The following is a 25,721-nucleotide window of genomic DNA, read 5'->3' as shown; positions in this document are numbered from 1 at the left end:
TAAATTTACCTGAGACCGAAAGGAAAAGACTCTGCCAAGTTGAAGGAAAAAACTGTCAAAGTGTTTATTAAAACAATTCAATTGAAAAGGACATCCGCCGCGATAGATCGACATGCGAGATGTAATTTTACATTGAGAAATAAAGCCATTTTATACATTTTCAAGTTTGAAGTCTGTTTGAACTTCCCGCCCAGTCCCTCCGCTCATCTGGCTGCTGATTGGGCAAGGACGCCGCACTAGGCGGGAGTTGGGCTTCCCGCTCTGTGGTCGAGCCAATGAGGAGCAACCTTCGCCTCTGCCAGGGCCAATCAGATTGGGGGAGGCGGGAGTCAGCTAGACAATGGGTTCTGGGGAATGAATCATTGGAGTTATCTTATGCAAAGCGATCACCCGAGGCTAGCGCCTTCCAGGATAATCTTAAGATTATTGCTGTTTTTGAGTAGGGTCATTTGGGATGTCCGGGGTCCTTTACGCACGTACACAGTTCATGAATACCGTGAGGTATGGCGGAGATTGTCAGTTTATATTGACATTATGAGATTACAGAAACCGGACCAGTGGGGAGTCTTCCTTTGGCTCCCCAGGGGTCCAGGATGGGATTGTGGTCAACATTACCATATGAGATACAATCACCCGTGGGGCTGCTCCGATCTAGGGTGACAATCTCTAGCTATGGGTCATGAAGATGCAAATAGATAACGTTTTATGGTGACAGTTTTACCCTTCTTTGTGTGTGGAGCTCAAGGTTCAAGAAGAGGGAGGGAGGAATTTCCGGGTTCAGCTAGAGTTCAGATTGTGCCTTCATTGTTTAAATCATACTAGGGGATATAAAGAATCATATTATATCCATTTTACCCCAAAACTACCAGAAGAAGTATTAAATATTAACACTTATAGCTCATTTTCCCTCCCTGCGTTAATAGCGCTGATCGGGGAGGCTATTTACGCAAAGAGAGCGATTTGACAGTCAGCTGTTGAGCCGAGAAAAAGTGGTCCAAGGTGGTTTCTGCCGGTTGTGTTTTTAAGACTAGACAATTATAGGCATAAATATGAAAAAGGATATTTTTTGGTGTGAAATTGAGCGAGTTCTGAGTGGAAATATAGGCTGGGGGGGATGTGGGTAAACAATCTGGCCATATCGCGGGTTTCCTAGGGACCGGGAGGAAATTCAGATTCCCTCCGGCTTTAAAGCAGAGAGTAAACCCGGTTTCCTTTTTTGTAATATAATATATAAAAAAGGGAAATATATGAATTTGGGAATCTATAGACCAAGTGACATTTGGCTAGACAGTAAATAAAGAATGGATTCCAATATTTCATAAACATATAAGCATACAATTCATGGAAAGTTCATAAGCAGTTCAGGCAATAGGAGGTTCATGAAAATAACAAAGTGAAGGGATTCCTGTTGATTCCAGTCCTTGGTAGCTTGGTAACATATGAATGAGAAGTCCGGTCATTCATAAAAATGATGATGAATGGATGAACGGAGGAGGATCGCGGCTGGTCCTTGAGGAAACTATATTTCCCTCTCTCTCCTGGAGGGTGGCAGTCCACCAGCAGCAGCCTTGGGGAGAAGCCCAGGTTCCCAGAAAACAGCCTGCCGGCCGTGAGAGAGGAGAAGCGGCTGTTGCGGAGAAAGAGGCAAACGAACCGGCTTTTTGACAGTCAGCTGGTTTGGGGCTTCAAACTGGAACCATTCGGGCGCCAGGGCCGGCCCCACTATGGAGGCACCTGACGCCGCCGCCTCGGGCGCAGGCCCGGGGGGGCGCCGTCAGGCTGGGCGGGAGGCGGGGCACCGCCCTGACGGTGCCCCGCCTCCCGCCCAGTGCGCCCTGGCCCGTCTGGCCTTTCCTAGCAGGCCAGACTGCAGCGGAGGTCCCTGCAGGCCGCAATCGCGGCCTACAGGGACCTCCGCTGCAGTCTGGCCTGCTAGGAAAGGCCAGACGGGCGAGCGGGAGTAGCGGAGGCGGAGCCAGCTCTGACGCCGCTCCCCCCCCGCCCAGCGTGCCCTGGCCCCGCCTCCCACGCTGCGTGGGAGGCGGGGCCAGGGCACGCTGGGCGGGGGGGCGGCGCCAGAGCTGGCTCCGCCTCCGCTACTCCCGCTCGCCCGTCTGGCCTTTCCTAGCAGGCCAGAAAGCAGCGGAGGCGGCCTGGAGGGACCTCCGCTGCTTTCTGGCCTGCTAGGAAAGGCCAGACGGGCGAGCGGGGGTATCGTGGGAGGCGGGGCCAGCTCTGACGCCGCTCCCCCCCCCGCCCAGCGTGCCTTGGCCCCGCCTCCCACGCTGCGTGGGAGGCGGGTCCAGGGCACGCTGGGCGGGGGGGGGGAGCGGCGTCAGAGCTGGCCCCGCCTCCCACGATACCCCCGCTCGCCCGTCTGGCCATTTCTAGCAGGCCAGAGTCAAGCGGAGGTTCCTCCAGGCCGCAATCGCGGCCTGGAGGAACCTCCGCTTAACTCTGGCCTGCTAGAAATGGCCAGACGGGCGAGCGGGGGTAGCGTGGGAGGCGGGGCCAGCTCTGGCCCCGCCCCCCCGCCCAGCGTGCCCTGGACCCGCCTCCCACGTTGCGTGGGAGGCAGGGCCAAGGCACGCTGGGCGGGGGGGGGGAGCGGCGTCAGAGCTGGCCCCGCCTCCCACGCTACCCCCGCTCGCCCGTCTGGCCATTTCTAGCAGGCCAGAGTTAAGCGGAGGTTCCTCCAGGCCGCAATCGCGGCCTGGAGGAACCTCCGCTTAACTCTGGCCTGCTTGAAATGGCCAGACGGGCGAGCGGGGGTAGCGTGGGAGGCGGGGCCAGCTCTGGCCCCGCCCCCCCGCCCAGCGTGCCCTGGCCCCGCCTCCCACGTTGCGTGGGAGGCGGGGCCAGGGCACGCTGGGCGGGGGGGCGGGGCCAACTCTGGCCCCGTCCCCCTCACTATTCGCCCTGGCCCCGCCTCCCACGCAGCGTGGGAGGCGGGGCCAGGGCACGCTGGGCGGGGCCAGGGCGCCGGTGGCGGGGGCGCTTTTCAGCACCCCCGATTCACCTCAAAAAATATCTCCGGCCGGCCCTGTCGGGCGCTGTTGGTTATTTGAACCAGGGACCTCAAAGAGTGTTAAATATAAGAGATAGGCATGCTTGGAGTGTTTCTGATGAAGTTAGGGTCCAATTTGTTCCGTTTCAATGGCAAGGAGAACGTGGCGAGGTTAATGGAGGAAGGAGGGGAGGGATTTCATGCAAGGGAGTCAAAAAGGATACAAAAAAACACCACTGGAGAGGATTTCAAGTTAAAAGGAAAGGATACTTTTTATTTAAGGATTAGTTACAATGTTAGGGCTGGGGAAAGCAATGAAAAGAATTTAATAATAATAATTTGTTGCGGTCTGAACGTTCTCCCACTTTGCAGGCGATCCGGATCTGTGGAACCCTCCGCAGTCAGATGAATTTAAAGGTGGGGGTCTCGGTCATCAATACCACCCCATTACTGAGACAGCTCCACTGCCTTCCTATATCTTTCTGAGCCCAATTCAAGGTGCAGGTTCTTACCTATAAAGCGCTGTATGGCTCTGGTCCAGGCTACCCAGAACACTGCCTCTCCCTATATATATGTTGTCCCCTTTGACAACAATAGTATATGTGATTTTAAATATGTTTTAAACTTTTGTATTGCATTGTTTTATTTGCTGTAAGCCGCCTTGGGTCTACTGCGGAGAAGGGTGGGGTAAAAATATTGTAAATAAATGTATTGGTTCATGCATATATACATGTATAGAGATATTCATTTAACTGTTTTATTTTTTGTGAATATGTGAACTGAAAATAAAAACATATTACAGTAACAAAAATTCAGATAAAATCCATAAAATATATTCAAAGGTAGAAAACACAGCCACTGATGCCAACTTTTTGAGCATGTTTTCCAGCCGATGTTTCTATCTATTCCTATTCCTTCTATCGAAGACTTGGATGTTTAGACAAACCTTTGAGAATGTCTAGCCCAATGGTCTGTAATCATGATAGAGATCAGCATTTTCTTCCCATGCCGTTGTTCCTTAGCTACAACTTGCACTATCCCTTTTTCTTCTTGTTTACAGTTGGCCATGTTTTTACGACAGTTGACACTTTAGGTTATTGGTGCTGTTCTGAGTTCAAATTGTTGTTTTATATACTAGTGGTTTTATTTTGTATTGTACTGTGTGTTTATTTTATGTGTTGTTTTCGGCACCTTGTGCCATATATGAGTCGCCCTAAGTCCCTTCATGGAGATGGAGGCAGGATACAAAAATAAAGTTACTATTATTATTATTCCATATTTAGTCTGATAGGCTTGATGTAATTGCATTGTGAGAATGTGTTATTTAATACATATTTTTATATCTATAATATAGACATACAGGGAACATGTATCATTACAATGATCAGGAACAACAACAAGAACAAAACAGGATAATAAACATCTACAGGCACATGTACAGCCACATTGCAGAATTATAGCAGTTTGACACGACTTTATCTGCCATAGCTCTATTCTAAGGATACATGGGATGAATAGTTTCTTGTGGTGCCAAAACTTCCTGTAGGAGAAGGCTAAATATCTCACAAAACGACATAACCCAGAATCTATAGCACTGAGCCATGGCAGAAAAAGTGCCACAACCCTGCAGTGGAGTTGCATCCATAGAGACCCTTGACGTTTGTTCTCTACACTTCCGGACTCCCATCGAAGCCATTCTCCCACTCGGTTAAACGTTCCAGAGAGCAAATATGGAGCGAGGCTTCATCGCAGAGAGAGAGAGAGAGTAAGCGTGAAAGGAAGCCAATCGCAGCCTTCGGTTTTGCGCCGGAATTTAGTGTTGCGCACCAACTCATTCGACCTCTTTGCGCGTAGCCCAACTCCAAGAAAAACAGGAAGAGCGCAGGGTTCGGGATTGTTTCCGGTCGCGTCTCAATGACGTAGTTGAAGTCCGCTGGTAAGAACCACGACTGGAAAACAGGCTTTTCGCCCATCGGGAAGAGAGGAAGAGCATCCAGTCTCTCGTAGGCTCGACCAGGTCTGTTCAATTTCAACGGTTTCCTCGCCCCCAGGCTTCCCACTTCCATCCGCATATCCTCTCTGTCCTTCAGGTTCATCTACACCAGGTATGGGCCAGGTTTGGGCCCTCCAGGTGTTTTGGACTTTAACTCCCAGCATTCCTAACAGCCTCAGGCCCTCTCGTTTTCCCCCTCAGCCACTTAAGCTGGAGGGCCCAAGTTGGCCCATGTCTGATCTACACTGTAGAATTAATGCGGTTTGACACCGCTGGGACTTAGGGTTAGGTGAGGCACCTGGACTTTTTGGCAGAGAAGGGTAAAGACCTTGTAAAGCTACAATTCCCATTATTCCACAGCATTGCGCCATGGTAGTTAGAGCGGTGTCAAACTGCCTTCATTTCCCACTGTACATCAGGCATGGGCAAACTCCTGCCCTCCAGGTGTTTTGGACTACAATTCCCACAATTCCTAACAGCTGGTGGGAGTCCAAAATATGTCTTCTCTTTGGGGAGTGTTGGCCCCATTTTAGGAGGCAACCCCTGGCAGTGAGACTAGGGAGAAGCCTGTTGGCAGAAATCCAGGCAAAGATCAGCCTGAGCTGCCCATTGTGAGTCCCTGATGTGGGTGAAACATCAGGAGAGAATGCTTCTGAAACATGGCCATACCACCCAGAAAACTCACAGTAACTCAGCGATTCCATCCATGAAAGCCTTCAACAACACAAAAATGAAGTCCATGTTTAGACTTGGTTCCATTCCATCTCCAAGATTTGGCATTATTTAATATATGCAAATACAGATGTTCCAGAATCTGAAAATGTATTTATTTATTTACATCACTTTTACCCCGCCCTTCTCACCCGTAGGGACTCAGGGTAGCTTACAACAGTCGGCAATTTACATTTCCCAGAACACATTCAATAAAACAATAACAAAATCAATAAACATTACAACAATACCACATCAATTAAAATTCTATTAAACTCTATTAAAACATGAATTATAAAATTTTAAAATGCATATGTATTTAGATTCGTCCACCAAGAGAAATAGAACCAAGAGAAATCGAAAATACTTTTGATACTAAGCATTTCAGATAACAGACACAACCTGTCAAGGATTTCTTTTTAGGAACTGAGTTACGAGCAAAGGGAAAAGTCATGGGTTGTATGAAGAAAGTCCCAATTTCAATCTCCAGCCAAAAAAGAGAGACCCCCAAATGTTTTGGACTGCAAGTCCATTGTCCGTGCTTAATGGGGCACCTGGGAGTTGGTCCAAAAGTGCCTCCATGTAGTGGCTTTATGGATAGGCATTGCTTGTCAGAACAGACAATATACTGTGACATTATATGTACTTTGTGTCTCCCAGGTCCATTGACAACCATGGCGCAGTACAAAGGAGCTGCCAGCGAGGCTGGCCGGGCGCTTCAGCTGATGAAGAAGAGAGAGCGGCAGCGTGAGCATATGGAGCAGATGAGGCAACGCATTGCTGAGGTGACTGGAAGTTGGAGAGGAGGGAGTCAGAGATGAGGTCTTATTGGATTGCTGGACTGCTTTGGGACGTAATGTTATGAGGCTAAGATCCAGAATTGTTCACCTAAGGCAGTGGTTCTCAACCTGTGGTTCCTCAGATGTTTTGGCCTTCAACTTCCAGAAATCCAAACAGCTGGTAAACTGGCTGGGATTTCTGGGAGTTGTGCCAAAACACCTGGGGACCCACAGGTTGAGAACCACTGACATAAGGGAAGGAGGCTCTTCGATACAAAGAATAGTAACAGCCTGTGTATGTGCACACTTCTTGTGTGTACATAACAGAATGTATTTCCCTTACTGACAGACTAGCATACATACCTGGTGTTGGAGGGGCTGCTGCTCCCCAGATTTCATCCCTTCCTTCCTTCTCTTTTCTTCCTTCCCTCATTCCTGTTCCCCTTTTCCCTTCCTTCCTTCTTCCTCCTCCCCCTTGTTTTCCTTCTCCTTTCCCTTCTTATTCTCTTTTTTTCTTCCACTCTCCTTTCTCCTTTCCCCAACTTTGAGAGGACCTACCTCACAATGTCTTTGTGGCTCTTTCCTTCATTCCTCTCATACAGATGTCACCTTTCTTTCCAAGTGAATTACAGAGCGCCACTTCACCCAATAACAGCCAATCCTTCACCTAGCCAACAGCTTTTTGGTACAAACAGACAGATAAACATACCTATTTTGACTTTTATATACAGAGATTACATTCTGTTTTTAATGCAGGGATTCCCCAGTTTACACCCACACTTGTCACCTTATCCCACACCTAAGCTGGTGTCATGAGTGAGTTAAGCAATAAACCCAATGCACCCATGTTCTGGTAATAGTAGCCAATAATACTTGTCTCATGATTATCACATCCTGACCTGACCCAACACACAAAACATAAAAACAGTTTTATGACATAAGTAACATTTAAACCCCACACAAGGTGTTTAGCATCAGGGAACAAGATAAATTGCTAAAGAATGCTTCCTCCAACTGTTCTGATAGATTTGTGGATTTGTAGCTGACATTCACATTGATTTCTCTTTCCTTGTTTTGACCCAGATCCATTCACAGGTATTGCCATTCATTCTGGACCTGGGTGACCATTTGCTACTTTTGCATGAATCTATCTTTCTTTCCCTGCTCTTTTATAACTAGCTTTACAACCCTGAATATTCATAATGTTCCAGTGTTTAGATCTTTCCCAAAGGGGTCTGCTTCTCATAATTGTTTGCTCATCTTGCTTCTTTCCTTCTATTCCATATTGGTATTTTAAAATCCTGTATATATCATTGCGTTGAAAGTCTCTCAGATAGATACTGCCCCATTGCCTTGTTTTGGGCCCTGTTCTGTAAGTACTTTGTCTTCCAAACATGTCTACAGAATTTCCTGCTTGGTTTTTCTCCTCCTACATTATAGACCTTAGTGAAACAATCCCTAGCTATTCCCAATGGTGTTTTCTCCAGTTTGTTACAATGGCTTCTCACTTTGGCCAATGTACCTTTCTCATGGAATGTGACTTGTAATCAAAGAAGTAGAATTCCATCTGGCAACATGTGTGAATTCGTGGAGATGAATTTATTCTTTTCTTAATAAGGGAATATATCTTTTCTCTTTAAAAAATGAAAATGTTTAGATGGTAGGAATGTAATTTGTCCAAGGCCTTTAGGTTAGGATTGGCTGTAAAGTCGGATGTAGTTTGGTGAAAGGTAGCACTGCCAGGAAAAATGAAAAACTGTCCCCAAGTCCCTTGAAATACCTCCTGGGGGCATTTTCCAGTCTTTCCGAATAGGCTTTCTCCTAAATAACAGAAGTCTCCCTGTGCTCCATAGAATGCATTAGGGAAATTAAAAAACTTGGAAGTCACAAAAATAACTTGAGGCTTGCGTGCAGCCTGGGGATCGCACTGTGCCCACCCTTTCTAGCAGATAGTATAATTTTTCCCCTCCCTTTTTACATGCCCCTGCAGCTCGCTGGGCTACCCAAAAAAATTATCCAAGTCTTTTAATCTTTTGGAGTGAGCTTTGAAGTCACAAAAGTGATTGTGAGGAGTTAGAAAGAGGAGTGAACCCCCTTCCAAGTACCACTGATAGAAGCCGTTCCATTAGGATAACACTGTTGAATCTTTTCCATAGAGTATGAGTGATTAATTTTGTCACTGAAATAGAGGACAGCACTTGATGCAGTGGCAATTAGTACTGATTCAGTTATCAAGTGTTATTATTCCTATATGTGTATAATTTCCATTGATTCCATTAGTTTAGTTATAGTTAAACAGTCGGATTTAGCTTACTAATGTCAGGCCAGGTTTGTTAAATAGCTGCCACCTTTCTCACCATCACGTTGGCTTTTTCTCCCCCTCTCCTTGGGAAAATAGTAGATTTCTGCAGATTTAGCCAGAGCTTGAAGTTATTTACTTTTGAGGGGGAGTATATCTCCAGAATCCTCTACTGAGCATGACCATTAGGCTGTGAGATTCTGGAAGTTGTGGTGCATAACAGGAACTTTTCTAGGCTTTGAGTTTGGTTCAAGAAGGTTGGTTTAGGAATTGGGAGGTCACGGAACTTCTCTATTTTTGTAGCAAATGTGAACTGTACTTTCCCCATGGCAGGAAAACATCATGAAGTCAAATATCGACAAGAAATTCTCTGCCCATTATGATGCAGTGGAAGCAGAGTTGAAGTCCAGCACAGTCGGTAAGTGTGTCTGTGTACTATTCAAACATGAACCCAAGATCCTTCCTAACCCCATCTTGGCTGAATGGATTGCACTTGCTGAATGCTCAAACCTAAGAAATCTGTTGCCTTACCTGTCCATAGGCCTGGTGACCCTGAATGACATGAAGGCCAAGCAAGAAGCTCTTGTAAAGGAACGGGAGAAGCAGTTGGCAAAGAAAGAGCAGTCCAAAGAGCTGCAGCTGTGAGTTGTGGGATGGACTTGTATGCATTCTAGGTAGTCTAAGACCCCTTCTACACAGCTGTATAAAATCCAGATTATCTGATTTGAACTGGATTATGTGGTAGTGTAGACTCAGTTAATCCAGTTCAAAGCAGATAATGTGGATTATCTGCCTTGGCAGTGTAGAAGAGCCCTAAAATAAGGAATTTATTCTGTATTTATTGAAGATAGAGTGATAGATAAGAACTGGATTATTTAACTGGCTATGAATGTAAGATAGCAATAAGAATGTAAGACTGATGAGCTTCTTGGGGGAAGACCAAATGGAAGAGGGAGGGATCCAAGAATTGTATCGTATTTTCTCTTAAATCTTTGTGAAAGCTTTAAGAGAGATATTTCAGTCGTTTAAAATGAGTAAAAATACAAAAGCTGGAAAATCGCTCTGTGATGGTGTTGTGGGTAAAAGGAACTGTCAAGAGTCAGACGCCAGTTAACATACAAAACAGAGTTTATTCCGAAGATAAGCCAGAAAATAACATAAACACAGGAAATATCCTTGAAACACTTCACTTTTCAGTGTTTCGAAAGTAGATTGGACAATAATAACTCAAAAACGGGCCACGCTAATTTCCCATGCTGGCATTCAATAAAAAACTAAATAACGCTTCAGTTCAGCTTTGGAAAACAAATAGAGTTAATTGCTGGAAAATAAACAAACTAGAAAAGCAACAAAGCTGCTTCCACAGTGCAGATAAGCCGAAAGCCTCAAAGGGATGATGAATAGCCGTCGTCAGAGGAATCCAAGGTCAGGTCAGGAGGCAGCAGAAATTCCGAAAGACAAACCAATAGTCAGAAGCCGGGAGTAGCCGTCAGTCAGAGGGTGTAGACAGAAGCCAGGTCAAATTCAATCCAAATTCCGAAGAGGGTGCAGTCATCCAAAACAGGTCCACGATAAGACACAGCGAGGGCCAAGCTAGGTGATATCAGCAGATTCAAATCATAGTCCAAGTCCAGTCTTCATGGAAACACAGAGATCCCAATGGCACCTCAGCAACACCTTGCCACACGCAAAGTGCAGTGGCCAAACATTCCCATTTTATTCCCCTTCCTCCTGGGTGACCAAACACTCACACCCAAACACCAGGTGTCCCAAATCTACTCAGAGTCTGAACTCCACACAGCTAGAGCTCGTGGATCTGGAGTACCTAGCAATTCGTCGGAGTCCCAATCATCCTGCCCACACTTAGCCCCATGAACACTTAAAGAACCATCCTCCCTTCTCCAAGCATCCCAATTGGGATCAGCTCCTGCAGAAACCCCAGGTTCAGAAGTATCCATAGACCCCAAATCCCCAGACATCTCCGGTGGCTGTGCCCATTCAGTGCCCGCTTCCCCAGCCACCACCTGTTCCTCAGCATCCATCTCCCCATCTGAATCTTCCTCAGAAGATCCCTCATATAGCTCTCTAAGTCGCTTCCTGCGCAACTCCTCCAGTGAACCCTCATCACGAGGGTTTTTTCTTCCTCTTCGAATTCCATCACCATCAACCATAATCCCCGAAGGCGCAGTCACAACAGGAACGATGATTGAGGCTCCAATAGGGTTGGATTTGACCCTGGAGCCCAAGATTTCCCTTATCTGATATAAGCTGTTAGTTGGAAGTACACATTTCATACAGACTGATTAGTGTGTTCCTTCATGTGGCACACAATTAACTTGCATGGAGCTTTTTCACCAAGATTTGTTCAGAGGGGGTTTGGCCTTTCCTTGCCCTGAGGTCAAGAGAATGTGACTTGCCCAAGTTCACACAGTGGGTTTCATGGCAGGGACTTGAACACTGGTCTTCAGAGTTGTGATCCAACACTCAAACCAATACACCATGTTGGCTCCTTCCTTCTAGCATTATCTTATTCAGGCATCCTCAAACTCTGTCTGTCCAGCGTTTTGACTTTCCAACTCCCAGAAGCCCTAGCCAGCTTGTTCAATGCTTAGTAGGAATTCTGAGAGCTGGAGGCCCAAACAGTTGAAAGGCCAGAGTTTGAGGATGCCCGCTCTTAATGTTTCTCAGTTCCCTACCTTTCCCTCTTCCCACATTGTGCCCATTCCTCAGAGAGGATTGTGCTTTGGGCCTCACAGGAAGCTGGAGCGGATGCGGGAGCGAGAGCGCAAGCAGGAGCAGAAACGTAAGATCTCAAGCTTGTCTTTCACTTTGGATGAAGAAGAGGAAGAGGATGGAGCTGAGGAGGAGGAAGATGAAGTCGAGCTGGAGCAGGAAGGTGAGAGGAACAGGATTTTTGTGGTGGGATAACACCTCAGTAGGCCTGGAATAATGATGGCAGAGTTCAGTAGGGCCACAAAGAACAGATGAGTGTGTGTGGTAAGTTGAAGCAGAGTGGTTCCGAGAATAGGCTCCCATTCATTCACATATCCTCCTTCTCCCTAGAGCTTCCTCCCAAAAAGAAGAAATTGGGGAAGAACCCAGACGTGGACACTAGTTTCCTGCCTGATCGTGACCGTGAGGTAAGGTGCTTACATGGCCTGTTTTGAAAACTACTTTAGTGTATTGGTTTGGAACTTGGAAAGTACAGGTCCCAGTCTCATTTAAGACTGAAACTCCTTGAGTGACCTTGGACCAGTCACTCTGTTTTACCCTGATCCTCTTGACTTGATCGTTGTGAGGATAAAGTGATAGAGAAAAGAGCCTTAATTTTGTCAAGGGAGAGGTGGCATATAAATGTAACTAATAATTAAAGGAAATAGATGATATAAAGCAAGTAGTGACAGAAATGTCATATGCTATGGAGTGGAGCAAAGCGCAATATATGTCTCAATATGATACCACATGAATGTGAATGTACATTGTAGTTGTTTTTATAATTTGTTTATTTTATGATGCTTATTTTTATTATTGATGTATTCTGATTGTGTATGTGATTTTAATATCTTGTAAGCTGCTTTGGGTCATATGAGGGAGGAAAGCGGGATATAAATAAAGATTGTTGTTGTTGTTGTTAAGATCCCCATATCTGTGGGACAGTTACCTGCAGCCTCATTTGTCCACTTCTGACAAAATATTATTTCTTTATTTGTGACTCTATGGTATTCTTCATTTCAATAGGGTTTGCTATTAACTGCAGTTTCATGTATCCATTAAAAGTCTGGAAATGTATATACAGGGGTCATAATGCGCTAAATAAATGGTGCCCATGAAAGTACCCAACTGTCAGCCCAATTCCTTCTTCCAAGGCACATTGCCCCCTATTTTCACTCTTTGGATGCCTCCTCCTTGCAGCATGAACTAATGGGCTGTTGTTGCCCCCTTTCCTCCTGTTTTCCAGGAAGAAGAAAACCGCCTGCGAGAAGAGCTGCGCCAGGAGTGGGAGGGCAAACAGGAGAAAATTAAGAGTGAGTGGGGAGACGCAATGCCGCTTTGGCAGGGAGTCTCAGGCAGGAGGGCAGTCCTTATAGGGGGTTGCCAGAGGTCATCAGGCTTGGTTCCTTCCTCAAGGTTTTTTTTAATCCTTCCTCCCATCTCTGGCTAGGTGAAGAAATTGAAATTACCTTCAGCTACTGGGATGGCTCTGGGCACCGCCGAACTGTCAAGGTGAGATTTTCTCCCTGCCAATGTTGAGCTATCAGTTTAAGAAAAGATGCAAGTGGCTGGGTCTAGAGGATGTTAGAAGTCAGCTATTACACTAGTATTTTAAAGAGCAGATAAAACATGTGCAGCCGCTTTCAATCTTGTGGTTGCCTCCCACAGTATTCTGGGATTTTTAGTTTAGTGAATCCTAGGACCTCTCTGGCAGAGAATTTCAGGGGCTCCTCCCTCAACTGCAAATCCCGGAATACTCTTTAAAATGCTAGTGTGACAAGGCATAGTGTGTCCCCTTTTTCAGTCAGTAGATCCCCAGTATGTGGCCTCCTCTACACATTTGTTTCAGGGTAACTTTTAAAAAAATCATGTCATGACACTGCCCAAACCCCCTGCTGGCCCCATTGTCAGGTGTGGTCTAGGCTCCTCTTTGCCCTCTCCACCAAGACAGAGGAAGTAAGTGCAAAGACCAGGTGACTGTTTCTTCTTCTCTACTCTTTTTGTGTGGATTTTCTGGAGAACTCTCATCCAAAGTGCTGAGCAGTTCCATGCTTGCTGTGTTTCAGTACCCTTGGACCTAAATAAGACAGCTTTAATATTTTCTATGTCATTTCCTATCATGCACCAGGGAAAAAATAGTGACCCTAGAAAGTGGTTGCCCTTTACTGATAACCCCATTATTGAAAAATTCATCACACTATCTAATAAATATAGTTGAAGTTGTAAATCTGTATAAAATCCACAGGGTTTCTCAATTCAAGGGGAGGGAAAGGCAGACAGTGATAAACAACTGTGGGCATGGTATTCAAGAGCAGCCTTTCTCCACATTGTCATCTTCATATCTGTGGAGCTACAGGACACACCATTCCGAACTAACATGGTTATATTGGTGATACTCATAGTCCACCGCATCTAGAGGATGCCAGAGTGAGATTGGTTCAGTGCCAGTCTACAGCAGGGTGGGCAGCTGCCAGGGATTTGGGTGCTGTATGTTCTGGCCCAAATGTCTCCTGATGCCCTCTGGAAGATGTGGGAATATTGTCACTACATTTTGGGCTTTGTGGGCCATTTTAGCTCCAGGAGAGAACTTTTTTTTCTTTCCAGGAAGTGGCCAGGCCTAAAATTCCTGGGAGCAGCAACACATGCCACAAGGGACTTCTATATATTATTAATGGGGCATTTTGAAATTGGAAATTTTTGGCAAAAATATTTTGCTGTCAGTGGAAGGACATAAAAACTGTGAAGCTGCAATTTTTGCACCATCTAGTCTAGAAGAACTGGGGTATTCCAGGTTCAAATTTCCATGGGAATGTTACTGGATGCTTTGCCTGATTGCACTTTTAGTCTAACCTAATTCTCAGGGTGTTTTTGTGGATAAAATGGAAAAGGAAGAGAAACAAATACAGTTTGTTTATTTATTTATTTGCAGTATTTCAATCCCACTCTATCTCACTGCCAACCGCACTCAGAGAGGCTTCCAGTTTGGCAAATAGTCAATGCCACATTGCACATAAAGCAAACAACACATAGCACATTAAACTTTAAAATAAAACTTTTAAACTTTTAAAATAAAACATAAATGCAATTAAAACTGTTAAAAACATTGCACCTGATCCACAATCATTTCCGTGGACTTTCTTATCACAAGAACAGGAACACAGACAGCAAAACAAACACCACAGGGGTTTTAACCCTTCCCTATACTATTCAAAGTTATATACATATAGATTGAAATTAAGAACAAACCTACAGAATCTGTCTTGTCCGTTACTGTCTTGTCTTATTCACTCCCTTGAAGTGCTGAGAGAAAGCAGGGTATGTTTATATGAATACCCACTTGGATTGGGGAGTCACCAGAATATATTTTGACTTGCAAATTGTGTCAGGGAGAGCAACCCAGTCTGGACTGACTCCTATTTTCTCCGCAGTGCAGATGAAGAAGGGGAACACCATTCAGCAGTTTCTACAAAAAGCTCTGGAAATCTTGCGTAAGGACTTCAGTGAACTCCGGTAAACATCTCGGCAGAGCAGGATTTTCTCCCATGGTTCAGGGTGCTGTGACTATTGACAGGGCTATATTTCTAGCTCCTTTATCCCAAAGTCACATACAACCTATAAAATATAAAGTAATTGTATTATTTTTGTGGTCTCTTTGAATCACACACTTGGATCTTGTGCCTTCATAGAGACACTGTCCAGAATCCTCTAGCTAGCAAAGTTTTGGTGGTAGCTTTGCTTTTCCTCCCTAACAAACATGCTCCTAGTGCTTTTTTTCTTAGTTCCAGCATGTCCATCATGCTGTAGAGACAGGGCTTCAGGCCCAATTTCTACCTCCCTTCACCTGAAGTATAAAGTCATTGTGCTCTAACAAGTATTGGAATTGGCTCTGTTAGATCCAGGTTCAAATCCTGATTTATGCAAAGTCACTGTCCCTTAGCTTCAAGTCTTCATCTATGAAATGGAAGTGGTCCATTAATACATAAACTCATTGCACAATGGCTGTTACCTAGTAAGATACTATACATAACATACCTTGCCCAGACATCTTCAGATACACATTGAGATAGCAAATATTGTATTTTCAAGTGCATGCATGAGTGAAGCTTTAAAGCTTAGAATGTACACATATCCTTTTTGTAATAGAGGGTGAAAAAATGTTTTCAATTTAGTGTTTTAGAGCATTTATTCAATCTTTTAACCAGACTGACACACATACATGATTATAGAAAGCAAACTAAAGGAGAAATGCATGTAGTTTGAGACTCATGTTTCAGTTGGGGTTTTCTGATGATCAGACGTTGGAGTAGCGGGGAGATGGAGAAAGAGAGCCAAAGCAATTGGGTTCGGTCTCTAATGTATGTTTCCCTCCACAGGTCTGCTGGTGTGGAACAACTTATGTACATCAAGGAGGATCTCATAATTCCACATGTGAGTGGGTGACCCTGACCCAGCATGTTAAACTATTCTTCTCTCCAGCACTTTTCTCTTTTGTTGTCTGCCATAATGGACCAGAGAGCCAGTGTCTGAAGGCCAAACCTCTGAATATACACATATTTTCCATCTAGAGTGTTAGATGGGAACTGGAAGCTTAAAATTACACACATGCAACAACAAGAACAACACAACAACAAAACTTTATTTATAAACTGCTCTACCTCCCATGTAGGACTCAAAGCGGTGTATACACGATGAAACATTCAATATATATACATCATACAAGATACAAAAACCAGTATAGTAACCATTAACAACCATGTTTAAAATTCAAAACATTTAAAAACAATTTAAACTGATAAAAACAGTGTGATCCCATGAGAAGGATCAAAACAAGAAGAAACTCCTTTTTTCTTGTCATGCTGGGCCATCAGGCAGGGTGGAGAGGCATAACTGGAGCACCATTCAAAAGAGACAAGGGACTTATTCCCCTCCCAGGAGATCTACCTGCACTTTGTCTTACAGGCACCCATGGACCACTATAAGATGTTGATCTTTAAACATCTGAACATCTACTCCTGCCACTCAGCAGTCCAAGGGAAGCTTTTGTTGACCAAATTCATGTCCAAATGGATACAATTAGGCCAGGTTATCTTCTGCTTACTTGAAAAGTGTTGAGATGGCAATGTCTTTGTCTGAACAAAAGTAGGGTGAGGATAGGTGTATTCTAAAAAAAAAGATAGTATCCTTAACCACTTCATGCACTGCACCAAACCCAGATTTTCCCTCCCTTCTGGAGTAGATGTCGTTTTATATTTGCAAAAGAAGGAAAACCTGGGCAGCATCCAGTAGAATCCATAGTAAAAACAAGAGAAATATATCAATATGTTCAAATGATGGTTGTTCATTGACAGACGAAACATACTGGTCGTATTCCTTAGGCTTTTTTCAGGGTCCCCTGTAAAATCATAAAAGGAAAGTTTGTGGGGTAGGAGCTGTACTTCACCATATAAGTTTGTTATTATATGCCATATACATTCAAGTCAAGTCATTTGTGTCTTATGATAACCCTATCCCAGGGCTGAGAGTGGGTAATTCACCCAAACTTGCCTATGGGTTTCTATGGTAGAGCAAAGAATTGATCTCTGGTCTCCAGAGTCTTTGTCCAGCGTTCAGACCACAATAATACTGGCTTTCATCACATATACATATTCAATAGCACATTGTATGAAATTCCTATATTTGTACATTACCTACAGTCTGTCTAAACCTGCTTAAAATGTAATTTCTACAGTTTTATTCTACGTAGGTATATGCAGGCTATAAGTAACATACAAATATGATATTCTATGTTTATATTCTATTCTTTCATGGTTTTATATAGTACCTTATGAGTAAATGTAGGGTGAAATGTGTTAGGATTTTCTACCCAAGAGCAACATTGTTCTTTGCATTGCTATGGCATTTGCCATCTGCTACAAATGGGGTGAATCCACTGACTGGATTCCTCAGTCTAGGCTGGGGGATAATTGGGTGAGATACCTTCCATAAACCCATGTCTTTCTGTCCTTCTAGCATCACAGCTTCTATGACTTCATTGTTACTAAGGCTCGGGGGAAAAGCGGTAAGTTTCTTTCTGTTTAGAGTCCGTCCTTTCTGGAGGGTTCAGGATGATAGGTGGTAGAACATGATGATAAAGGGCTGCAGCAAAGTGTGGAAACAGGCTAAAAGGATATAGAAAGAGAAGAAACGACTGTGGGAGATGCAAATTTTTCAGGGACTCTGTATGAGAAGAACTGAAGGCTTTAGTGCAGCCTTGTCCAAACTGGTGCTCACTAGGGACTTTAGACTACAATTTCCACAATTTCCCACCATTATGGCTGATGGGGTACTGTGGTAATTGTAACTGAATCCAGTCAGGAATACTAGATTGGAGACAAGTGGTGTCAGTGAACACAAGGATGGGTGGGGAAGGTATGTAGATTGCACTGTGGAGTATCGCAGTGCAGTATAGTTGGGGAGAAAGGTTCAATTTGTGGGGTGGGAGCTGAACTTCACTATGAACTTTTTCTCATACGTGTGCATACTCTTTAATCCAGGGCCGCTCTTCAATTTTGACGTCCATGATGATGTTAGGCTTTTGAGTGATGCTACAGTGGAAAAAGATGAGGTAAGAGGAAGGTGACTGGACCTCATTTAATGCCCTAGACTATCGGCCTACTTCCTGAATGAACTCTATATGAAAAAAAGAAAGTAGTGCCAATGTCATTCCCACTGTTACATTCAGGTAGTCAGTTCTTACCCTCTCCTTCATCTTTTTATGGGCAAATCCAATGTAAAAAAAAAAAAAGCCTGCTACCACCCCTGTTCTTCTGCCTAGATACTCTAAAGGCACCAAATCCCTTCTGATCCTGGAAGCAAAACAGGGTCAAGCCTGGCTAGAACTTGGATGGAAGGCTGCCAACAAATACTAAGTGGTGTAGGCTACATTTCAGATGAAGGAACTGGCAAAACAAACCTCTGAGTATACATGGAGTCACCTGAAGTCCACAGACGACTTGAACATGTGCACATACTTGTTCACTTTTTTCTGAGCTGGATAAACACTGATTTCACAGCCACACTGATTTTTCTTTCTAATCCTTCAGTCCCATGCAGGCAAGGTTGTACTTCGCAGCTGGTATGAGAAGAACAAACACATTTTCCCTGCAAGCCGGTGGGAGCCTTATGATCCAGAGAAGAAGTGGGACAAATATACGGTAGGGGATGGAGGGAGCTGACTGAGCTGGGGAAAATTGACTTGAGCCGAATGGGAAATTCCAGGAAAAGGCATGGCAGGCAATTGAGCCATCTCTATAACTATGCAAATCTAAAATCAGCTGGTCTAATAATTCCAGTTTATATTCACATGACACCTTGTAGCCATGATTTCTTAATCCATAGAGTCAACTAATCACAATAACAAATACTTGAAAAAATTTAAAAAGCAAACCTTGATCCCTGCTGTAACAATGTCATAGATCCTCAGGCCCTCTGTGGCACTCATTTGAGTTGTCCACCATTTTAAATACCATCATTCTGTATAATGGGACCTGAACATCTATGGATTTTGATATTCAGGAGTGGGCGTTGGTGGGATGTCTTGGAATCGAACTGCAGTGGATCTCGGGGCCCAATTTATTATTTCCTTAAATAGCCAGACTAGCGTATTCAGTTAGTTGTTTACTTGAAGGTCAAAGATACATATGTTGTCTTTCAAGACAATGCCTTCCTAACGCTGCTCACATCCAAGCTATTATTATGAAAGACATCAAAAAGAATAAGTCTAAAAAAGGTGAGGTGTAAAAAATTGGATAAGGAGGTAACCCTCCTTACCGCTAAACGCCTGTACTCCCGATTATGTCAACCAATGAGGCCATATCAATTTCCCAGCTGAAATGTGTGGTGGAGATTTTCCAACTTGCATGGCAGCCTTTGCTCTGCCCACATGAGGAATGGGACTTAGTGGCCGCTTTCAGGAGCACTTGCAAATGCAGATTGAGTACAGCAAAGGTTCTTCCTGTTGTCTATCATCAGAGAATACCCCTTTTACAAGTGAGAGGGAAGAGGAAATCTTGAACTTCTACTGCAGGGTATCAAACTCATTTTCATTGAGGGGCACATCAGCCTTTTTTTTTTGCCTTCAAAGGACTGTCAAATTTATTGGCAAAGAATTCATAGATACAGAGGGCCAACTGTATTTTTTTACATAGTGGTTAGCTCTTCAGTTTTTACCCAGTTTGGATCCCCAGATACTCTTGAACAACAACTCCCATCACTTTTGATCATTTGCTGTGTGGATTGTGGATAATGGGAATTTCAACCCAACAGCACTTGTGGCTCTGAGGATGGGGAAAGGTTAAAGGATATTTTAAAGTCAGACATCATATCCACTAGCATTGTATCTAAATTCAAACCCCACTCCTGACTGAAGAGAATAAACTGCAACCTTCTAGATGTTACTGTATCACAAGTCCCATCGGCTTTAATCATGATGTCTGATGATGAGGATTACAGAGAACAAGCCCTATGAGGAGCGGCTTAAAGAGCTGGGCATGTTTAGCCTGCAGAAGAGAAGGCTGAGAGGAGACATGATAGCCATGTACAAATACGTGAAGGGAAGTCATAGGGAAGAGGGAGCAAGCTTGTTTTCTGCTGCCCTGCAGACTAGGACACGGAACAATGGCTTCAAACTACAGGAAAGGAGATTCCACTTGAACATCAGGAAGAACTTCCTCACAGTGAGGGCTGTTCGACAGTGGAACTCTCTCCCCGGGGCCGTGGTGGAGGCTCCTTCTTTGGAGGCTTTTAAGCAGAGGCTGGATGGCCATCTGTCGGGGGTGCTTTGAATGCGATTTCCTGCTTCTTAGCAGGGGGTTGGACTAGATGGCCCATGTGGTCTCTTCCAACTCTACTATTCTATGATTCTATGATTCTATGACAGGAGTTGTAGTCCAGCATCTGGAGGGCTACATAAAGTGACATGGCAGGCCAGATTTGGGTTGCGGGCCTTGGGTCTCACACATGTGCTCTATAAGGTCAGATGTTCCCCGACTCAACCATGAGATCTAAAACACCGAAACAGCCACAGTAAAAAAAACTCTTGCAAAAATCAACTGTTCAAAGCAAGAGATGGGAGGTGGAGATGATTTTACAGAATCCAAGCAAAAACTAGTGATTGTGAATGACTGCTTTTTGCTGCTGTTGTTGAATATAGCAACAAGGACGATATACCCTGGGAAGTTCTCTTGCACAATCTCCTTTGGAGGAGGTGGGTCCTCCTTGAACGGGGAACGATTAATGGGACTTGTGTAGGATAATTTCCTGGTCCATGATTGGGAAACGTCTGGCCCTCCAAATGATGTTGGATTCACTTGCCATCAACCATGGGTCATGGTCAGGGATGATAGGAGCTGCAGTGGAACATTTGGAGTCTGACAGATTCCCCATTCATATTCTAGTGGAGTGTTCACTTTCTAAATTACGGTATGTAGTAATGCAATAACACTAAAGCCTAATTGTATAATATATTTCTGACAGAAAGGTCCATTTCTTATTGATTTAAAAATAAGACTTAATTTATGCTGCAGTCATTTACAGCATGGTTTGGAATGCTGCCATTCGGAAGATGGGTTGACTTTCTGGATCAAAGAAAAGAGGGGCCTCCCCCCCCCTTCAAGTGGATATTGACGGTTTCTGTCTAATATATAACCAAAATTGGATAGCATTGTGAGAGGTCTTTAGGTTGTGTGACATGAGCTAGTCCTCAGAACCAGTGGAAATTTATTGCGACGGCTTCTGAATGATGTTGTTGAAATTGCCTGGAAGAAGAAAAAAAAGAGTAAAAAGAACCACCCTTCTATAAATAGCAGGTTGGTTTAACAGCCTTCTGCGTTGTTTATTTAAAACACTTTCTATCTCACCTTTCCAAGATGTGAGTTGGCTTACAACAGTTTTTGTGGGGGAGAGTGATAAAAATACAATGAATTGCCAAATCTAACAGATCTCAGCAGTATGTCATCTTTGCAATCAACATGCCTTTTTATAAGTGGTGATTCTTACATATGTTTTTCAAAGTGCTACAAAGTAAGGATCTGCTACATCTCCAGAATAGCGACACTGAAATTTCTGCCCCTTACCACTGATTTCCTTGACCTCTGTGACAATGGTTGCATGGAGCAGGGGTGGTCTGGAATGGGAAGCAAAGACAAACTAATATCTAATTTCAGTGGAACCTTTATGCCACCTCTGAGGAACCAGTTCAGGAGATCAGGAGCCTAACTGTCCCTTGTTCTCATTTCCTCAGAATCATAGAGTTGGAAGAGACCCCAAGGGCCATCTTGTCCAACATGTTTCTGACATTCAGAAACACACCATCAAATCACTCCCAACACATAGCCACCTAGCCTCTGTTTTAAAACCCCCAGAAAAGGAGACTCCATGGCAACATATTTGTCTGTCAAACAGCTCTTATCAGGAAATTCTTTCTTCCAAATCTTCAGGTGGAATTTCATTTCCTGCAGTTTGAATCCAACATGTAACCAAATAACTGTGTTCTGGATTGCTCGACTCCTTGGAAGCAATTGGCTTACTTCTCTTCCAGTATTTCGCAATGTCCAGCAGCAAGAAGGAAGAAAGGTGGTGGAAAAAAGACTGTGGGTCAACCCACATATGAAACACAATTATGTGGGGCCCCAGGGAATGATCTCGGAATGCTAGATGTTGTAGTTAAGTTGGTCCAACCTCTTGATGTAAAACTACCAGGACCCTCACCTCCCAGGACATTACAGTCACTCCTCCTCCATATCCATGGATTCAACCATCCAAGGCTTGAAAATATTCCAAAAGATTCCCGCCCCGCCCCCAAAGAGACAGCAACAACAAACATTAATTTTCCTATTTTATATGAGGGACATGGTTTTTTTCGTGTCAGGAGCAACCAGAGTTGTTTCTGGAGTGAGAGAATTGGCTGTCTGCAAGGACGTTGCCCAGGGGGACGCCTGGATGTTTTGATGTTTTACCATCCTTGTGGGAGGCTTCCCTCATGTCCCCGCATGGAGCTGGAGCTGATAGAGGGAGCTCATCCGCGCTCTCCCCAGGTGGGATTCGAACCTGGCAGCCTTCAGGTCAGCAACCCAACCTTCAAGTCACAAGGCTTTTATCCCCTAGGCCATCGGAGGCTCCAGGGACATGGTTTTACTATGTCATTGTGTACAATGGGACTTGAACACCCATATATTTTGGTATACATGGAACAAAACCCCAGTGGATACGAAGGGTCCACTGTATTTCCATACAACAATGTATGTTTGTTGATTTGTTTTAGAAAGGCAATGAGTGGGTTTTGTCTTCTTTCTCTAAAAGTAAAACCATCCAAGTTTTAGAACTTTTTGCAAAGGGCAGTCAGCTGAAGAAATAAAACCAGGAGAGGCTGCTTAATTGTTTTAGTTCTTGGTCTTCTTTTCAATAGATACAGGTACCTCTATCTTTCTCACTCCATTTGTGGAAAAAACCCCAGCTAAATCACAGTTGATTAAATAGCTCCCCCCCTTCAAATCCAAATCCTGTGCTGAAGCCTAGTGTCAACCTTCTGTATTAAAGACAATTCACAGCACAGAGATGAATTCATTATGATACGTGGTCCCCAATGCTCGATAGCAACTATTCCTGCCTTCATGATGGCATCTTCTCCCTATGATGCATGCAAGGACAGATGTAATATGAAAGGTGGTTGAAATAACAGCAAGGAGTGATGATGGTGTGAAATTACAGATATCCAAAGGAGAGAAGAAGTGATTGCTAACAAGGGTTTTGTACATTTTCCTTTAAAAACATCATATGGCTTTGTATCAAACTCGACCAGAATTTAATCTTTTCCTTATACTTCTTCATCTAACTGGAAACTTGAAATCTGCCTGTGATTCAACTAGGCCACATATTTTGTTTTCTTGCTATGTTACATTTTCTGCTTGCTCTCAAAAATTATGGTCCTTAATTGGCATACTCGTGGCCTTTACATTTCCTCTCCCATGTTTATTAATGGTGTTCCAAAAGGTCATTCACATCACTTTTTAAAATAAATATTCCAGCCATTTGAGGCTCCGTGGTCATCCTATTATGAATAAATGTCATTTGGTTGAACTGTGTGATGAGCGGGGGCAAATATGGAGAATCTCACTCCACTTTCATCCAGGTTGCCCAAGGAATTAGGGGCTAATGGAATAGGAATAACTCCTTTCCTTTTTCTCCTCCCCACAGATCCGGTGAACAGCTGTCGTGTGTTGCTTGTGGTCATGTGAGGCCTTCCCACTTCTTCTGGAGTAACTCCTTTTTAGTCTAGCCGAGACTCTCCAACTTTGTCTTTGTACCTCATCCTTGAGTGCGTCAGCCTTTGGTGAAAATAAACATTGCCTTTCCCAAATGGAAAGTGATTCATTGTGCTGCTTTGAGTTAGACTTTTTGCTCCAGTTCTGCAGTCATTGAGTCAGAGCATGGTTCGAAGGCTTGGTTTTCAGACTTGAGGTGTAGAATCTGACAGGTAGGCTAAAATTGTGTGTGTGTGTGTGTGTGTTGAATGTGTGCCAATTGTCTTCTTACGATCAAGTAACCACAACTTGTCTCCACAAGGCTAGATTTCAGATAATGGTTTCTGGATCCAGTTCACTCCCTTTGCCTCTCTGTTTTAAAAATTGAGAGCTCAAAATGTGAGAAATGGCTTAATGAACTATAGGTTGCCAAAGACCAAAAATGCCTAGTCTAGTTTCTGGCATGTCCTGTTGCTAAATCACCCTTAGTTTGAACTTGTAGCTTCCTTTATGCTAGCATGCTTCTCTGATAACTGAAGGTAACAATGTGAGTAAACCAACAAGTTTAACTAGCTATCAAATAAATCTACAAAGCATTCTCTGATAATGGCTGATGAAGATTTGTGAATCATCCAAGATGGACAAGTAGACTATGTTGGTTAAGGAGAAAACCTTTGACTAATTTTAAGAAAAAAATATATTTTCAGAACAACAATGGGGACAGTTATGAACTGTAGGCTTCGTGAATTGGTGGAATGATGTTAAAAATAGAAGTGTTCCTATATAATATCATTTAAGGGGACTAGGCTAACAAGGAACAGCAACCATCATATAGAGTATGGAAGTCTGTAGATCATTTTTTTGTTTCTCCTCTCAGAAGGAAAATTCAGTCTTGAAATAGTTACCGATATCATGGGGGTACTGATGTCTCAACAGAAGCTTTATCACCAATACTTGTTTCCATAATAAGCCATTTTTTTCAAAACCCAGTTATCCCAGGGACAGGAAATGAGGTGAAAACTTATTGACAGGGGCACAGCAAAACAAACACCACAGAGGTGTTATGTTAACCCTTCCCTATGCTATCCAAAGCTTATGTATGGCTAGAGTTGCAGTTTAAAAATGTACATGTTCGACTTACATACAAATTCAAATTAAGAACAAACCTACAGAACCTATCTTGTTCGTTACCTGGGGACTGCTTGTATATAGTTGTGTAGTGTTTTAGTTTTATATATCTAAAATATTCACTTGTAAATTTGTTTGACTTTTTCCTTTAGTAAAAATTACTTAAGAGAGGAAATAAACCTAGAAAATAACCCAATCTATCCATAGGTTGGAATTGACTATGGAAAGGCCTGGATTATGATTATGGATGGCATGATTTTAATGTAATGTTTTAAAATGTTTCATGTGTCTGTTTTTAATGTAATTTAATTTCAATGTCTGTATTATATGTTTTTTTAAATAATTTTTATTAGGTGCTTTTAAACATAAAAAGAGTGAGAACAATAATAGGTTTAGAAAAGAAAGTGAAAAGGAGGGAGGTGATACAAATGGAAAAAAAGAAAAAAAGAAAAAAATTAAAAATATGTTTTAAGGCATTGAATTATTGCCTCCATGTAAGCCACCTTGAGTCCCCTTCGGGGTAGAGAAAGGCAGGGTAGAAATAGAGCAAATAAATAACAACTAATAATCTTTAATACATGGATGTCCTGATAGGGGCAAAACCAACTCCCTTCTCCTTTTCAACCTTTTTTTATCCCCAGTCACTTGGAACTGATTCTTGCTCACCACAGATGACCAAGCAAGTGCCAGTTTTTAAGCCTAACTTGCAGCATATCTCTATTTTAGTATAGTTTATGTGTGAGAAAGATGCTCAGATGGCCTTCCAAATATGAACTCCAAATTCCCTTCAGTCCTAGCCAGAATAGCCAGTGGG

At 43.5% G+C, this 25,721-nt stretch overlaps 1 protein-coding gene across 1 annotated transcript; it reads left to right on the top strand.

Moving 5' to 3' along the window:
- The first annotated feature begins 4,867 nt into the window (after positions 1-4,867).
- Positions 4,868-23,901, top strand: fam50a (family with sequence similarity 50 member A). Its single transcript, XM_003215716.4, has 14 exons — positions 4,868-5,024; positions 6,372-6,496; positions 9,123-9,207; positions 9,331-9,430; positions 11,546-11,685; positions 11,853-11,929; positions 12,748-12,814; positions 12,952-13,013; positions 14,935-15,011; positions 15,875-15,929; positions 17,511-17,559; positions 18,035-18,105; positions 18,584-18,694; positions 23,733-23,901. The coding sequence occupies exons 2-14, from the start codon at positions 6,386-6,388 to the stop codon at positions 23,739-23,741; spliced, it is 1,014 nt and encodes a 337-aa protein (XP_003215764.1). The 5' UTR covers positions 4,868-5,024; positions 6,372-6,385; the 3' UTR covers positions 23,742-23,901.
- Positions 23,902-25,721: the final 1,820 nt, after the last annotated feature.

The sequence above is a fragment of the Anolis carolinensis genome, chromosome 2 (genome assembly GCF_035594765.1).
Source record: "Anolis carolinensis isolate JA03-04 chromosome 2, rAnoCar3.1.pri, whole genome shotgun sequence".
NCBI classification, from domain to species: Eukaryota; Metazoa; Chordata; class Lepidosauria; order Squamata; family Dactyloidae; genus Anolis; species Anolis carolinensis.
This window is presented reverse-complemented; position numbering and strand designations above follow the sequence as displayed.

Bases quoted from the DNA above. Each gene is read 5' to 3' on its own strand.
- fam50a (XM_003215716.4), top strand. From the start codon at position 6,386: ATGGCGCAGTACAAAGGAGCTGCCAGCGAGGCTGGCCGGGCGCTTCAG. The intron at 11,686-11,852 runs GTGAGAGGAACA...CCTTCTCCCTAG, and splicing joins AGTCGAGCTGGAGCAGGAAG to AGCTTCCTCCCAAAAAGAAG. The intron at 15,012-15,874 runs GTAAACATCTCG...TTCCCTCCACAG, and splicing joins AAGGACTTCAGTGAACTCCG to GTCTGCTGGTGTGGAACAAC.